This window comes from Populus nigra, chromosome 9 (genome assembly GCF_951802175.1).
Source record: "Populus nigra chromosome 9, ddPopNigr1.1, whole genome shotgun sequence".
Classification (NCBI taxonomy): domain Eukaryota; kingdom Viridiplantae; phylum Streptophyta; class Magnoliopsida; order Malpighiales; family Salicaceae; genus Populus; species Populus nigra.
This window is the reverse complement of record NC_084860.1, coordinates 15,520,879-15,537,978: the sequence shown is the minus strand read 5'-3', so window position 1 is coordinate 15,537,978 and position 17,100 is coordinate 15,520,879. Positions and strand designations below refer to the sequence as shown.

The window sequence follows — 17,100 nt, the reverse complement described above, 5'->3', positions numbered from 1 at the left end:
TTTTTCCCAAAAGAATAAGAAATAAGATAAGTATCCACTGCATTGCTAGACCACCATATTCTCCATACACCACCGTTAAATGGCATATCTGTAAATATAAAACTTCCCAAGCCTTAATTCCAAAACAAAAAATAATAATAACATTAAAATACTATCATGCACAAAGACAAATATTTGGCAACCATAAAAAAATAAAAGTGAGCTTTCTACCAAAAAAAAAACAGACAAACATCACAAGGGTTTTAGACCTCTTGGCCTTCCCTCTTCCTCTTTGTCTCTCTGTGCTTATGGCCTCTGCCTCTGCCTCTTTCACAGTCCCACTTGCAATCCACCTCAGATAACACAAACCCCACCCAAGGCTCGATATATTTACACACATGCCACTAAAACCCTTGCTAGACGGCTCTTTTATACAGCAGAAGTAGAGCTGCTAAGCTGGGGAGGTTTGCTGAGGTTTTAGCTATGGGGGTCACCTGCACCACCACTCCTATTAGTCCCTTTAGGCCATTATGCCCTTCTTATTTCAACTTATCTCGCTCGTGTCCTTGCTTTGCCTCCAGAGCTGCTTCTTCAAGGCCTTTCTCCGTTGCCCTTCACAGGTTTCTTCGCCTTTGCTATTAATGTTAAGGCCTTAATCTGTTGATTTATTAGTTTTTCTACCTTATTTTTTAGTTTTGGAAATTATTTAATACCCAGTTTTATTTTTCATTTTTTATTTGTTTGGGTTTTGAGTGCAGTGCAGTGAAGTGTAGGGCAGTGAAGAGTTATGTTGATGGAATTTTCTGTTTTGTAATGAACAATGTGATATTTGTAGGCTTCTCAGTTTAGTCGATACTCACATTTTTGTCGGTTCATGTTGCTCCCTTTATGGCTTGCTTGACTATGAGGATATAAAGGTTCATTTTTTCTTTCGGGGTGTTCCAACAATTTTTGAGTAATCATTAAGGGTTTGTTGTTTTTAAGAAATTGTTGTATTGATTTGGTTTATGTAGACCAGACTGATCAAATTGATTAGTGAGATGAATTCCCTAGTGTTGCATTTGGTAGCAATTTGATTGGTCTTGACTAAAAAAGTCAGTCCATGTTTTTTTACTCTTTCTTAATGGAATTTCGGTTCTGATGCTTTAATTTCTGTTCACTGTATTTGTTAGGTTTTGGGGGGAAATCCCATTGCGAGTAATTGATGGCATGCAAAGGAGAGATGAGAAGAGGATGGTAGTTTCAAGAATTTATACCCCTCCAGGTTTTGAGGTCACTACGATCCCATGTGATGGTACTAGAGCCTTGTGGAAGCAAAAAAGTATTGAACTGTTCAAGCAGAAACGTGAATATGATTGTAGCCCTTATTCATTTAAATACGAAAAGATGGATATTAATGCAATCAGAATACAAGATAAACCAAAGAGTCAGAAACAATTAATTTCCAGGGATGTTGGTCAGCTGATTGATAACAAAAGGCCAAATGGTTTATCTTCGAATGACATTTTAAAAGAGGATGTGTTGAATAATGAATCATTCATGCAGAGAATGAAGAATGAGAAACAGTTCCAGTCTAAAGAACTTGGACACACAGGTACTGGTTCAACTGATAAAGCCCAGACCAATGGAAGACCTCATAAGCCTGGCATTCATGAAAGGCTTACTAATATTTATGAGAGGGTTCTGGTTGTTGATAATGCTTCCATGGCAAGGGAGGTTGTTAGTAAGCTTACAAATCAGTATAGGCATCTTATCCATGCTTGCGATACTGAGGTATGCACTTAAATCGTAATAAATTCTGTTTATTATTTTCCTTTCTGATGCAATTGCTCATACAGTAGATAGGCATGCCAGTGTAGACTGTAGGAATGCCCTAAGCAGATGTAGGCATGGACATAAAAACTTAAATATATTAGCTCTTTGATGATTCAATGGTAACAAACTAAGCCCAAAATTGCATGAGCAAATCAACTCAAGATGCATGAATATGAAGCTGTTTCACAGTGCAAGATTTGTATTGTGAGCAGTAATTTTAGTTAAAGGTTAATTTTTGAAGTTGATCATGCAGTGATTATGGTTTAAAAGGGACAATTTCTAGGGTTTGGAAGGCTGGAAATCGGATGAGTTTAAAAATGATCAAATTTCTTGCAAACATTAAGAAATTAAACCAAATTCTAAGCCCAAACAGAATATTACTCAGGCTTCATATTGAAGTTCCAGTCAGAAGCAAGATGTTTGAGTTGCATTAAAGCTCACAAATCATAGAGAGGTAAAAGTTTCTTAAGACTTCTGAAAAATTAACCTTCATTCTAAACACAAACGCTGCAGAAACATGTTTAATAAAAACAGGATATCACCTAGCTATGCAGAGATAGGCATCTCATGCTTATCTTTAAGATTTATTTGGTTTACTTTAAACTAAATTTTCTCTGTTTTTTAGCTTTCAGCTTTACATTTATGGAATGGTCCTAGATGGCCCTGCTATGAATGTCAAACTTAATTTTACAATATTATGATATTTGAAATTTATCATTTGTGATTCTTGCGGATTCCTCATCACATGTTCTATGTCCATGAATTTTAAAGGATATGCATCTCTATCCATTTCTTGGAAATCCCACCTATGTAGATACTTTAAATTTCTGATCATAGTATATCTTTATAGGTTGCCAAGATTGAAGTGAAAGAGGAAACACCCATTGACCATGGAGAGATAACATGCTTTAGTATTTATTCTGGACCGGAGGCAGATTTTGGAAATGGGAAATCTTGCATCTGGGTAGATGTTCTTGATGGTGGCGGCAGGGATCTTTTGCATGAATTTGCTCCGTTTTTTGAATCCCCAGACATAAAAAAGGTAAATTTTGTCAGTTTTGATTTGTTGATGCTCTCTTCATCTGCAGCTTCTTTAAAATAGCACTATGATCATTTAGATGTTTGATGTAATATCAGCATTGTGAGGTTGCTGATGTGTATAAGCTTGATGTTGCAATTAGTTTAGACCTTTGTATATATTTGGTGTCGGCAAAGACTTGGACTCTGACATTGTTTCCCCCCTTTGGAAATGGCTTGTTCTGTTAAGCTTAAAGTTAGATCTTATATGCTTTAATAATGGTATTTAGCAGTGAGAGGCATCAACTCTTTCCTTTTCCTTGTAAAGTAACCATCGGTGCCGACTACATTGAACAGTCCAGCCTTTTCTATCCTGTAGAGAATTCAACTGTTCATGCCTTGTCTTACATTTGCTTCAATGACTAGGCTGTATGCACAGTCCATGAATACAATTTGGACCAACGTTAAAGTCGCCTATCCTTTCTGCAGGTGTGGCACAACTACAGCTTTGATAACCATGTCATCGAGAACTATGGGATTTCCGTTTCTGGTTTTCATGCTGATACAATGCACATGGCACGATTATGGGATTCATCAAGAAGAATAAATGGTGGATATTCTCTTGAAGCTCTTACAGGTGACCAAAAGGTCATGTGTGGGGCAGAACCATGCTATAAAGAGTTGATTGGTAAAGTATCAATGAAAAACATCTTTGGCAAGAAAAAGGTGAAAAAAGATGGATCTGAAGGCAAATTGACCACCATTGCCCCTGTTGAAGAGCTACAAAGAGAAGCGCGAGAACCATGGATCTGTTATTCTGCTCTAGATGCAATAAGCACTTTGCAGCTTTATAAAAGCTTGGAAAGCCAACTATCTAAAATGCCATGGAATATGGATGGAAAGCCAGTTCTTAAAAAATCTATGTTTGACTTCTACCTGGAATATTGGCAACCATTTGGGGAGATTCTAGTTAGAATGGAAACTGAGGGCATGCTGGTTGATCGAGCATATCTTGCTGTGATGGAGAAGGTGGCTAAAGCAGAACAGGAGGTTGCTGCTAGTAGATTTCGCAATTGGGCCTCTAGGTATTGCCCTGATGCCAAGTACATGAATGTGGGAAGTGATACTCAACTGCGCCAACTACTTTTTGGTGGTATTTGTAACAGGTAAAAGTTACATTCTTCTGGAGGTACTTACATTTAGTTGTTCGTCCTTTAACTAAAAATATCAAAATGTTTGTGCCATCAATTAGTCTTCTCATTGACTATACTTTCGAAGTATAAATTTGAGTCCTGTCCTGGGAAGGGAACACATTCTCCTAAATGTTAATTTCCTAGCAATTTCAACAACAGGATTTGTACCATGGAATTCTTGAATTCTGTAAATTAAGTTCTCTTGCATTGAAAAGCTTCTGCATACTGTTGAATTGCAGTGACATTGCACTCTAGTTAGTACTGAATCTGATCCAAGCCAAACTGGGGTGGATGGGAAAAAACACCTTATTTGTTTTAATTGCTTTCCGTTGCAGCAAGGATCCCCTTGTTACTCTTCCCGAAGATAAAACATTCAAAGTTCCAAATGTTGATAAAGTGATTGAAGAAGGCAAGAAGACTCCCACAAAATTTCGCGACATCAAGTTATGTAGCATTAGAGTTGATCTGCCTGTTGAGACGTATACAGCTTCTGGTTGGCCTTCAGTCAGCGGAGATGCTTTGAAGACCTTGACCAGGAAGATTTCATCAGAATATGTTGTCAGTGATGCTGCTGGTTCGCAGTTAGATGATGTTGTCTTTGATGATTCTGAGACAATGACAGATGAAGATTTGGAATCAAAAGAGTTATCTGTTATTGAGAATGAAGATGAATCTGGTCATGTAGGAAATTTGCGCAGGTTTCAAACGCCAGAAGAAGGGATTGAGGCTTGCCATGCTATTTCTTCTTTATGTGAACTTTGCTCCATTGATTCTTTGATATCCAACTTCATCCTCCCCCTGCAGGTGATTTTTACTGCTATTTTTAGATGCCATTCCCTTTTATCATTTTGTTTAACATGCCATGGAAACATGGTTTGAGATTTTTCTAAAGCTGTAAAAAAAGAGGGGTTTGGGGTGGGCTATGATTTTGTGATGCAGTGGACTGCACTGTATTCACGGTAAACTTCATACTGAAATTGACAGTCTACAAGCATATTTATAGACTTGATTTATTCCTTCTTATAAAGGGAATAAGATTCTAATATGGATTCCTATATCATAAACCTACACAAAGTCTCCCTCTACTATTGAATTTTTCCAACAATCTGTAAAACATAATTGCCCCCTAACTCTAGTAACTAGAAGGCAACCTCTGCAGATACTGAAATCAACTTCCCACATAATTAAAGTTTCTCCTAGAAGGACACATGTAGGTCAATCCAACCAGTTAATCTTCCCGCAGAAAACTCAACCCAGCTCCTATAAGGACACATCTAGCTTCCCACGTAATTAAAGCTCAGTCATGAATATTTCTTAAACATTCACCTAAAGTCAAAGTTAAATCCTTAGGAGCATCAGGTTGTCTGCCTAAGCCACTCTGTGGTTCAAGCAAAATAATTGACAAGATAAAAAAATGAAACTCTAAGATCCATTGCTAGTCTTCCCAGACCCCCCCAATCCCAATAATGACAACGATGATGATGGTTGCTGTTTTCTTCTAATGATACTGTAACATTTTGATTTCAGTGCTTGGTTTAAGCACGTTTCCTGTCCAAGCTTTTTTTTATACCTCCAAATCTTCATGGTAGTACATACTGATATCATTGTCTTTCTACCACAGAGCAGTAACCTATCAGGCAAGAGTGGGCGTGTTCATTGTTCTCTGAATATCAATACAGAAACCGGGCGCTTATCAGCTAGGAGACCAAATTTGCAGGTTTTTTCACCTCTTTTTTTAACATCTTAGAATGATCTTCTGAATTAATGACATCAATGTTCCATCAAAGATGCCTTTGTGCTTTAGATGAAAATCTTCTCATTCTTATGTGCTGAATGGAACATGACTTATTGTCAGTCTATAATATGTTTGCTGCTTCTATCGAATATGTGTGTTTTGTTTTTCTGCTCTAGCTAATCATAATTCGTAACCACTATGAAATCTGTTGTTGACATGAGCCCTTTAACTTTATATATATTTATCATCCACTATTCCTGTCTCGACAGCAAAAGCTCTGATTTTTATTTTTCAGGGATGTCAATTACCAAGGCATTTTGTAGGATGGTTGGGAGTGTTGTTAGGATACACAATGATTGAGTTTTCATGGTCGTTTATCAGTTAATTTTACAAAATTTTAAGACAAGAAAAGAAACTTGAATGTTGCTTTCTTTCTATATGCAGTAGAGATTAAAGAGTGTATCAGTTGATATTACAAAATTTTAAGACAAGAAAAGAAGCTTGGATTTTATTTTATTTCTGAACGCGATAGAGATTAAAGAGTGTTGACATCTTCTCTTCCATAAATCAGAATCAGCCTGCCTTAGAGAAAGATCGGTACAAGATACGTCAGGCATTTATAGCTGCACCTGGAAATTCACTTATTGTTGCTGATTATGGGCAAGTAAGCATTTGAGTTATATACATAAATAAATCACTATATGTGAAGGTTGATTGAAATATGTTTTCATATCACAGCTGGAACTTAGGGTTCTTGCACATCTTGCCAACTGTAAGAGCATGTTGGATGCTTTCAAAGCTGGTGGAGATTTCCATTCAAGGACAGCTGTGAACATGTATCCGCATATTCGTGAAGCCATTGAGAAAAAGCGTGTGCTTCTTGAGTGGTATCCTCAACCTGGTGAAGATAAACCCCCAGTTCCACTGTTGAAGGTGAATTGTGAATTATTCTTCGAACCTGCTTGTGGATGTGTTTCTCAAGTGAAGCTAATGGGATCTTTTTTGTGATTTTTTTTTTCCATGTGTTCTGCTTTAAAGGATTTGGCAATGTTTTTCTATTTTTTTTGTGCATTGTGTTATGTTTAAGAAGTAGAATCATAGAATTTGGCTTACCTAATTTTACTTAATGGGAACTTATATTTCAGGATGCCTTTGCTTCTGAAAGAAGAAAAGCTAAAATGCTTAACTTTTCAATTGCATATGGAAAGACTCCAGTGGGGCTTTCCAGGGATTGGAAGGTAACTTTACCCAATAAACCTAATATAATTAGTGATCTGTCCTGATTTGCTTTGAGTCCTGTCGATCCACAGCATGGTCTTTACCATCTATTTTTCCAGGTTTCTGTGGCAGAAGCAAAGGAAACTGTTAATCTCTGGTATAAAGAAAGAAAAGAAGTGCTTAAATGGCAACAAGCTCGTAAGAAAGAAGCCAGAGAAGATGGACGTGTTCACACATTGCTGGGACGGGCCCGTGTCTTTCCTTCATTGACTGATGCTAGCTCTTCTCTAAGAGGTCATGTTGAGCGGGCTGCTATCAATACCCCAGTGCAGGTTCTTTCATTCTTTCTTATGCGCTTAAGTTTGCCCAATTCTACTCTCTCTCTCTCTTTCTCTCTCTGTCTCTCTATCTCATTTGGGTGACTGCTACAGGGTAGTGCTGCTGATGTTGCTATGTGTGCGATGTTAGAAATATCAAAGAACAATCGTCTTAAGGAACTTGGATGGAAGCTGCTTTTACAGGTACATATTATTTTTGTTGTTGACATTTGATGTTCGTTTCCTCTGATGTTTTGGCATATGACTGCAAGTTGCATCCACTTATATCTTAATTTCTACCTTTGATTTGAACCAAGTTGTCTCAACTGTAGTGTTTAGTTACCTTCTTTCAAGGATTTTTCATGCCATTACATAACAGCATGCCATTATAAAAAACACAGGTTCATGATGAAGTGATTTTGGAAGGACCAACCGAGTCAGCTGAGGTTGCCAAGGCCATAGTTGTCGATTGCATGTCCAAGCCCTTTGGTGGCAAGAATTTTCTTAAAGTGGACCTAGCTGTTGATGCAAAGTGTGCTCAAAACTGGTATTCCGCCAAGTAGGTATATGGCGCCATTTTGAGAAATGCTATTTTGAGGTTTCTCCTACCTTGAGAATGGAGCTCTATTCCAGCAGAGTTCACATTTTCGATGTCAAGGCAGATTCCATTCTTGGAACTATTTTGCTCCATGAGCCGTTCTCAATACAGCTAGTCAGCTACCATGAAGTCAAATTGCTGCATTTCATGATGTATCTGCACTGTTTTGGCCATGAATAGGCGAGGCTGTTTTTTTGTCCTGCTTCGGTGGCATCTTCAAATCTCACATGCATGGTGAGGACGATGAATGAAGTTGTCCTTTATATATAGATGCTATTTTAAGCAACCTGTAAAATCTCTAGTGAGTGGTGAGTTTAGGAGTTAGTACTAGTGCAATTGCATCAAGCATGTAAAAGATTGACCCGAATTTTATGAAAAATAGTTACGGTAATTTGCAGCTGTTTATCTGTTCAAGAACCACACACGCGTGTGTATGAACTCTGAAGTCTCTCCTTAACCAGCATCCTTCCAACTGCACAAAAGAATGAATTGAGTTTCAGCTTGAACAAATCCACACATTAACGCCCCATTTAACTTGGGATTAAATCCATATAACCCGTGTGTTTGTTTGAAAAACTTGTCTTCCAATTTACATTTAATTCGTAAAATTCAGGACGTATAACCACATCACCCCAGTCAATTTGTTTATAAAAATACAGTATCCTAGTGCAAAATAGGGGCTTCGGCCATTGATTACTTCTCAAACTGTTGTATTTCAATTCCCCAGGCTGATGCCATCTGCAACAAAAGCTGGTCAGGTGCCGCACCTTCCCAGTCTTCTGGGGGCTCCATCGAGGTAGAAGCTTCATGCAAATTCAACAAAAGATCTTTCTTCAGTTCCATGGGAATGCCAAAGACATCTGATCCATTTTCTAACACAATTTCTGCCAACTGATAAACAAGCACAATCAAACCAGAGTGAGAAATCGGACAAATATATGATCTCCTTTTCCCAGCTTGTATTGGGGCGGGGGGGACATGAGGTATTATAGAGGGTTTGATGTAATGCCAAACAATAAACAGTAAGACAAGTCCATACCTGATGCCATATGTGATTAGCTAGACATTTTTCTCTTTTCCATTACATCACACCCAGGCACAACAGGTGTATTTATTGATGCATGATTCGAAACAGTTGGGCGTGTGGCATCAATTTTTTACTGAAGTAATGGGTTATAGGCACCTTCTGTGACGCCTAGAAGAGGTGGTTGCGTGTGGCATGAATTTTTTACTGTTTTTATTATGCACTCCAAGCAATTTTCTGTAGCAGCTCTTGAGGGAATTTATGAACATTTCTCAACCAGATACTCTGGCTTTGAGTGTTCCGCATGTTATTTATGCTATTAGCCTATTACTACAAGTTTGCACAAAGAATTACTCAAATGAAGCAACTCGCATTTATATTCAGTGGAGGGACACCCATACCTGCTGAATCCAAGACAGACATATATCAAACAAGTTCTGCTCCATTAGAAACTGACCAATAGCATTCAGGACCTCACATGCAGTCTCATTGGAAAGTTGATCAATAACAGGACCTGATCTGTCCATAAGCTTCACAAGCAAGAGATCATCCCCCGTGGACACTACTTCAGCAAAAGCTGTATCCATGTCACCCATTTTGAGGGCATCCATTGCATTACTCCAAGATGTCCAGATAGGGTTCCTTTCTTGCCCAAAATCATCATCTCCCAAAGCTTCTGCAGTCATCTCAGGGATGGCCACTCTAGCTGTCCGAGCTAACCCACTGTCCTCTCCAGCCACCCGAATGGCTTCTAAGGTAGCTTCATCCTTTGAGGCTTGCCAGACACTTCTAGCAGAAGGTCCCTCGCCATGCCTAACAGGTCCAGCCCCTTTATCCCAAGCTCTCCTGCTGCCTAACTGATCACTTTCATGTTCTGATCTAGGTGATCTGACATCCAAAGAACCACCACCTGGAGCTCTCCTTGAACCAGCCTGTCCATTCCTGGAAGCACCATATGTGGGAAAATCCCAAGCATCAGATGCATCAGATCTCCAGTGAGAGCCCCTTCCTCTCATGCCTGGAGCTGTAACATCCAATTGGGAAAACCTTTCCCCAGAAGGGACCCGCCCATTGTACTTGGTACTAGAGTAGTCAGAGAAGCTATTATACTTCCCTGAAGGTCTATTAGAAGATCCCTCAAAACCCATAGTAAAGCTGTTACCTCTGCGACCTGATGATATTGTCAAATCATGTGCCAGGTCTTCAACAACTCTCTCAAGACCCCTAACTCTGTTTTCCAAAGTTACCATGCTGTTGTGAGACCCACCCATGAAGTCCTAAAACATGAAGTATCTCATTAGCAAAATAAAACATGCATAAGAACAATTTCCTTAAATGTAAAATTATATGCAGACCTGCAACATGTTCATGACATGAGCCTGTTGTCTCTCCAGCTGTAATAACTGTCTCTGGATGGCCAACCAATTTCCTTTATTATTTACAAAGGATCCTTCAGATTGACCATCAGATTTGGAGAAACCTGCACGACTGCCAGAAGACTCCCTCTGGTTTATGTCAAGCCTCTCATCATCAAATGCTCTGGTTCTTAAATCTTTTCCAGTAACTCCTCTCTCCATGGTACGGAATTTGTTGTTGAAAGCTCCATGAATATCATCTGATTGGCTGTTTCCCATGCGGTTTGACCTTCCCCTTGATTCAGAATCATTTGGTTCTGATTCTTCCTCATTGTTTGAATTTGAAGAATTGAGACATCTACGAGGAACTATTACTTCGACTGGCAAATCACCAGAACCCCTTTTTTCAAATTTCTGGAAGAATTCTGGGTTTAATTCTTTATCTGTTAAGGCAGGAGCTTTCTTTTTCAATATTACAACTGCTTTGTCAGGAATGCTTCCACCTTTGCTTTTTAATGCTGAATCTTTGGTTGGAGAAGTACCATTGGATGCATCCCTAGAGAATGACTCCTTTCTTCGGTCACTAGGATTTGAATTCTTATCTGACAACTCTGCTGAGTCATGATGCTCTCCATCTAAACATTAATTATAAAGAAAATGGTGATGAAGTAAAGGTTAGATATTTGAAGCTTCATTTACAGAAAGAAGAATATTACAGAAATGCTCACCCTGAGAGGAACTTTTCTGATCATCAGGGACACCTTCTCCTTTCCCAGCAATCTTCTTCCACAATTGCAAGGCCTCTGTCATGCTATCTCTGACAGGTTTTATCTGTTAAGCCAATAAATGGTAACTAAATGCACACAATAATAGTTCAAAAGGCAGCAACAAGAAGCTTGAGCCTGTTTTCCATTATTCTTAAGCATTACATTTTAGTAAAAGCATGCTTTTTCATCCTTAAAACTATAAAATTTAACATATAGCTCTAACGACTACACAACAACATAAATCAATATGATATAAGAACCACGAGAATGATATATTTTTGTTAAGTGACAGCTTGTAGAACAGTTTAGAAATGCCCTTCTTATCCTTCATTAGATTCGACATTTCATCCCAGAAAATTCAAGGCAGATATTATAGGATTTGTTGAATGTTCTTCTCTGTCATATGAATTCAATAAAATTTTCATTGGAAAGAAATTAAATTAATAAGAGAAAAACGAGGGCCTGTCTTCACTAAATGAGGAGGAGCACTTGATGCTTGAAAAGCATAAAAATTAACCAAAAATTTTTTCCAAGTCAATCTCAATTTAACAAAATAAAAAAATGAGATTTTTTTTCTAAATCCAGAGAAACAAAACTTGGGAGCAGCTTTGTTGGTTTTTTCATCTTTTAACAGTTCCGGCGTTCGCTTCACAACATTAGGAACTATGCACGTTAAACACAGCTTAATTTATGCCTCGACAAGGTTACAAGAAACATTAAATAAAATGTACGCATCAGACCATCCAACATGAATTCAACAATACAATCATAAAAACCAAGGGAAGCCCATCGTTCTTGAAAATTATTAAAGTGAGATAACCAAGAGTAGTCATTAATCCAGTAAAAAGAACCTGCAAAGAAACAGTATGTAGAGGGAAAACAGTTTAAATAAGGTACCTTGTCAAAACGACAAGCCTCAAGCACAGTCAGCGTAGAAATAGCAACTCCATCTGCAATCAAGCTGCTCGAATGCAATGCTAAGGCAGTTAAAGCATCAGCTGCAGCTTTACGAGTTGCCCAATCTGTACTCCTGAGGCAGTCATGAATGCTTTGTAACAATGGTTCCAAGCCTTGTGGTGCAATTGATCCCACCTGTAACAAAACACAACTTTCAATAAAATTCCTGGATTTTGCTTCTTTGTTGCTAGAATTTACAACTATCTAATTTGAGTTATGCTAATTCATAATCTCAAGACAATTAAAGTAGCTTCAATAAAAACCAGTAAGTTAGTTCATTGAATGGCACTTCAAACTGCTTAAAAAGTACTTAATTGAAATAAGCAGGAATCAGAGAAAGCTAACTAATTTATTATCACGGCAACTATTTGGAATTTACACCAACAGATTGAGGTTTTCAATCTTTTTCTCTCTCAAGCACTACAATTTGGAGTAGGACAAATTATGAACCTAAACCAAATAAAAAAAAGTAACAAATGTTATGCCACACTCTACATTCTCATCTCCTTTTAATTCTTTCAACCAAACATCAACCTTATCACCAAAAGAAAATAATGTACACTTCCAAAACATATATAACCGGTTGACATTGCCCAAACCTGCAACAAATTTTTAAAACACCAAAAGCACGGCCTTGACCAGGAAATTCTTACTATTCAACAACCATGAAATCCTAGGGTGTAGCTTCTGAAATTCCCCCACACGCTATCTGCTGCAGCACATTCCACCATCTTCACCATATACATAGCAGCACCCAATTGCACACCTTTGTTTGGCGCCTGCGTGGCCTCAAATAATGGCTTAACCAACAACGCACTCTATCCTTCAAATGTAACCCCAACAAAACCCCATACGCGTCCCAACAAGCAGTCCTAACACTTGAATCTGAATCTCTCAACCTTTTGATGATGTGGGAAATGATTTTGGATAAACAGGGTAGTTTTAAATTATGATGACATTGGCAGTAAACCCTTTTGATAATGGGTTTATTGGTGCGGTCAGAGGAGGATTGATAGAGGGAGTTGTGAAGCACAGGAACTGTCTGGGGGCAGGGATTGTATAATGGAACGGAGCTTTTCCAAGGCAGCCTGATGGGTGTCATGGTAAGCAAGTTTAAGAGAGAGCATGATGTGTTGCTTGAGACCAATATTTGCTAACTGCATGGGAAAAGAAAATACTGCTGAGGAGGATTTGGTAGGAGATTGGTTTAAGCGTTTCACAGGTTTAGGGGATTTGAATACTTGTGTGTTCATTTTGCATGGTTTGCAGAGAAATGGGTAGTATACCAAAAGAGGAAAGAGAGTTTATCCCAGGGAAGAAAATGAGATTTCAGGGAAAGGCAGCTGTTAAGGAAGAGGCAAAAGTGATTGTAGAGAGGGATTACGGAAAACCTATGCCAATGTCCCAAATTTTCAATCCATGCTTTATAGATCATCAATTGATGCTTGGAGCAGATCTTCTTAAGTAATGCTAGAAAACTCAACCTTCTGGTCTTTTTCCTCCCATTTTTTGGCCATTCAAGCAAGTCACAAATTTAGACTAGCTAAATCCGAAAATTGACAAGTTTTTGGCTGGCTGAAGGATACAGTATGTAGTGCCTCCCTCTCCCTCTCCCTCTCTCTCCCTCTGGCACCTTTTAGTTTACAGATCAGAGAAGAAGGGAAAAAAAATATCCAGCCACAATTTATGTCTTCTTTCTTCAATGCTGATTGTCAAGATGATAAACACGGTGCATGATTAAACAAAACGAATGCAAAACTCATTCCTTTCATTTCAATCGCTATTAAGCCTTAACCAAACATTGATCCATGCACAATGCCAAAACCCATATAAATCACACATAAAAACAACCACTTATCAAACTTGGCAAAAGCGTATCCTACAATTCATCATTCAACAGAATCACCACAGAAAGCTTAGATTCAATCACATCATCAGAACAACCAGTTGTTCCTTCTCCTTCCCAACAAAATATATTCGAACCACACAAAGAAAAAAAAACAAAACAGAGCTCCAAACAAAAATACATTTCAGCCACAATTTCTCATAAAACAAACAGACTCGCATAATTAACAATATACACCAACCAAATTATCATAAAAAGCAACACAGTTTACATATTGCCAAAATGAATAATAAATCAAACAACCAAGTTTCACAAACCTGGGACAAACTCGTTACAACCCCCAATAAAGCTGCTTTGGCCTGGAAAATCTGTCCATTCAACAACTTACAAATCCTTGGACACAGCTTATAAAATGCTCCAATTGGCACATTACCACCACCATTATCCCCGTCTACAGAAGCACACTCCACCATTTTTTCCATACATATAGCAGCACCAGATTGCACAACTTTATTTTGCTCTCCCATTGCTTCAAACAAAGGCCTCACAAACAAACCCACCATAGGCCCCCCACCATTACTATCCCCACAGCTACCATTACCCTTCAAATACAACCCTGATAAAACCCCAATAGCATCCCTACAAGCATCTCTAACACTAGAATCTGAATCTTTAAGCCTCTTAACAATGCAAGAAATGATTTTTGTCAAATGGGGTAGTGTTAAATCTCTATGAGATTGACAGGCAAGAGAAAGCAAATGTAAAGATTCTTTCTTCACAGAGGGTTTTGAATTGGAGGATTCAGAAAGTGAGTCATAGAGAGAGTTTAGTAACAGTGGTAATGAATCAGGAGAGATTGTTTCTGTTATTGTGCGAAGGTCTTCAAGGGCGATCTGGTGAGTGTCGCGGTCTGCAAGTTTAGAGAGACTAGTTATGATTCTTTGCTTGAGTTCAACCATGGCCAAATGGGTTGATAAAGAGGAGGATCTTGATGTGGGTTGGTTTTGGTTCTGGGGTTTTGATGGTTTACTTGATTTGGGTGCTTGTGAACTCATTCTCAATGGACTCTTTCAAGGAAATGCAAAATGGGTTTTGAAGGAAATGGATGTTTTCAGAGAAAAAGATTGGAGCTTTATAGAGAGAAGTGCTAATGCGGTCGTGTAGAGGAGAAAGATGGGACCTTTTAGAGAGATAAAGGGAATGAGTGAGAACTAAGGTAAGGAAGTGAGGTCTGGAGATGATTTCATTTGTTGGGGAGAGGAGGACATGTGAATTGTTGAAGAGAAAGACAAGGTGAGATCTTGTGAGGTGTGAGAGTGAGGCAAGACAAAAAAGGGAGTTTTGCTTGTTTGAAAATCAAAGTGGCTAATTACAGATTAGATCACAGTAATCACTATTGAGATGTGAAAGGAGGTGGAGCCCGCAGCCTTTGTTTTTTCCCAGGTTGTCTTTTTGGGATCATCATGGTGGGGGTCATCCTATGGTCTAAAGTTTGGATCAGATGATCTGGACCATTGATTTGTATGACTGCTTAAGAAGTCAATATCTAATGGTCGAGAGATAAGTTGGACCCTTCTGAATGAGTTCTTTACTTGTAGCTGTAGGTATTCGCTTTGTACCCAATTTAAATTGTGATTTTTTTATTGAAAATAAATTAAAAAGTTGTTTTTATATTTTTGTTATTTTTTTATATTAACATAAAAAAAATTATTAAAAAATACTTAAAAATCATCAATTTAATACTTTTTTTTATATAAAAAATAAATTAAACCACGTTTATCAATCCCAGCTTATATAAATCTTGATATGGGTTATATTTTGAAGAAAAATAATATGCTAAGGCAAAATTTAGAATAATATTATTTCATGATATTTAAAGCTAGCTTGAGTTTTTTGGTTTGTAATTATATTTTATTTGGGTGTATTTTGAAATTGTGTTTGAAAAATATATTAAATTAATATTTTTAATGTATTGATATAAAAAATAAAAATAAATTTAAAAAGTATTTAATTTATTTTTAAATAAAAAACATTTAAAAAAACACAAACAAACAAGAATTACAACCCTCTCATGTCGAGGGGAGAGCAATTTCTTATCATGAATTCTTCAATAATGATGAATAACCGACGCTGTCAATGTTCTTGTAATAGGAAACACGCTTTATAAGATGGTTATTGCGTTTTTAGATAAACTATTGATGCGTGATTATTGTTTTTTGGAATATATATATATATATATATATATATATATATATATATATATATATATATATATATTGTTTTTTATGTTGAAGAAAATAATTTTATTAGCTTATTTTTCTTTTTTAGTCTTACGATTTTTTTAGTTTTTTTATTTAAAAGATTGTAATAATTTTTGGACAAGTGAGATTTTGATAAAAAAAAATAAATAAATATTTTTAAGTTTTTTCTTATAATTATAATATTTTTAGTCTTTAAAAGGTTTAATTTGTAATAAATCAAATTATCTTTAGTTCCCAGCTGCGTCAACTATTCTCTAACCATGGCATGTTTTCTAAAATTACATCTTCTCACAATAATCTTCATAATTTAGCTTAATAAAAGAGATAGAAGATATCTCGGCTGTGAAATTTGATCACATCAAGCAAATTTTACTAAATTAATATCTCATCGAATTTAATTAAAACCTAAAATAAGTTACTAAAATAATATTGGGGTTAAAATGCAATTTATATAAAAATTAAAGAGAAAAAAAATATGTAAAATTATTTTATATATTTAAAAATTATTTAAAAAATTAAAAAAAATATTGTTTTAATATTTTTCTAAAAATCATATTCTAAAACGCAAAACACACACTAAGAGCATCTTCAATGCATAAAGCTAAATTGATAAAATGGCTTTTTGAATAGTATAAATATAGCTTTTTTTATTATATGTATGCCAATAGTAAAAAACTATTTAGAAAAGCTATTTATATTTTAATATATTTCATGTTAAATTCATTTTTATATAATTATATAACTAATTTAGATATTTTATATATAATATAATTATGATATTATTAATTATATAATTAATATGAGTAATTTATAAAAATAATATAAAATTTAATGAAATAATATGAAAGTTCAAAGATATAATTTAAAATTAAACTTAAAATTTATTTATATGAATATTTTTAATTTTCAGTTTTATATGTTACTGTTAAAAATTTAATTTTTTAAAAGTAAATTCAAATTCAAACTTTGAAAAAAACCGTCAATATTTTCATTTTTAATTTTTAATTTTTTTAAAAAA

At 36.4% G+C, this 17,100-nt stretch overlaps 2 protein-coding genes across 3 annotated transcripts; one reads left to right on the top strand and one right to left on the bottom strand.

Moving 5' to 3' along the window:
• The first annotated feature begins 200 nt into the window (after nt 1-200).
• Nucleotides 201-8,263, top strand: LOC133703247 (DNA polymerase I A, chloroplastic/mitochondrial-like). Its single transcript, XM_062127708.1, has 12 exons — nt 201-599; nt 1,152-1,752; nt 2,645-2,836; nt 3,301-3,977; nt 4,340-4,808; nt 5,626-5,721; nt 6,311-6,403; nt 6,478-6,672; nt 6,885-6,977; nt 7,077-7,289; nt 7,389-7,478; nt 7,676-8,263. Exons 1-12 carry the CDS (start codon nt 463-465, stop codon nt 7,835-7,837), a joined length of 3,018 nt encoding a protein of 1,005 aa, XP_061983692.1. The 5' UTR covers nt 201-462; the 3' UTR covers nt 7,838-8,263.
• Nucleotides 7,557-15,141, bottom strand: LOC133703248 (microtubule-associated protein TORTIFOLIA1-like). 2 transcript variants are annotated; one of them, XR_009843853.1, is made up of 8 exons: nt 14,139-15,141; nt 11,916-12,110; nt 10,980-11,082; nt 10,252-10,886; nt 9,298-10,173; nt 8,570-8,763; nt 8,259-8,344; nt 7,557-8,159 (listed from the first exon to the last, which is right to left on the bottom strand). XR_009843853.1 is itself a non-coding variant. In XM_062127709.1 (7 exons), the coding sequence occupies exons 1-7, from the start codon at nt 14,874-14,876 to the stop codon at nt 8,326-8,328; spliced, it is 2,760 nt and encodes a 919-aa protein (XP_061983693.1). In that variant the 5' UTR covers nt 14,877-15,141; the 3' UTR covers nt 7,557-8,325. The 2 variants fall into 2 exon arrangements, 1 of the variants encoding a protein (XP_061983693.1); XM_062127709.1 differs by having other exon boundaries at nt 7,557-8,344.
• Between the last annotated feature and the right edge of the window lie 1,959 nt (nt 15,142-17,100).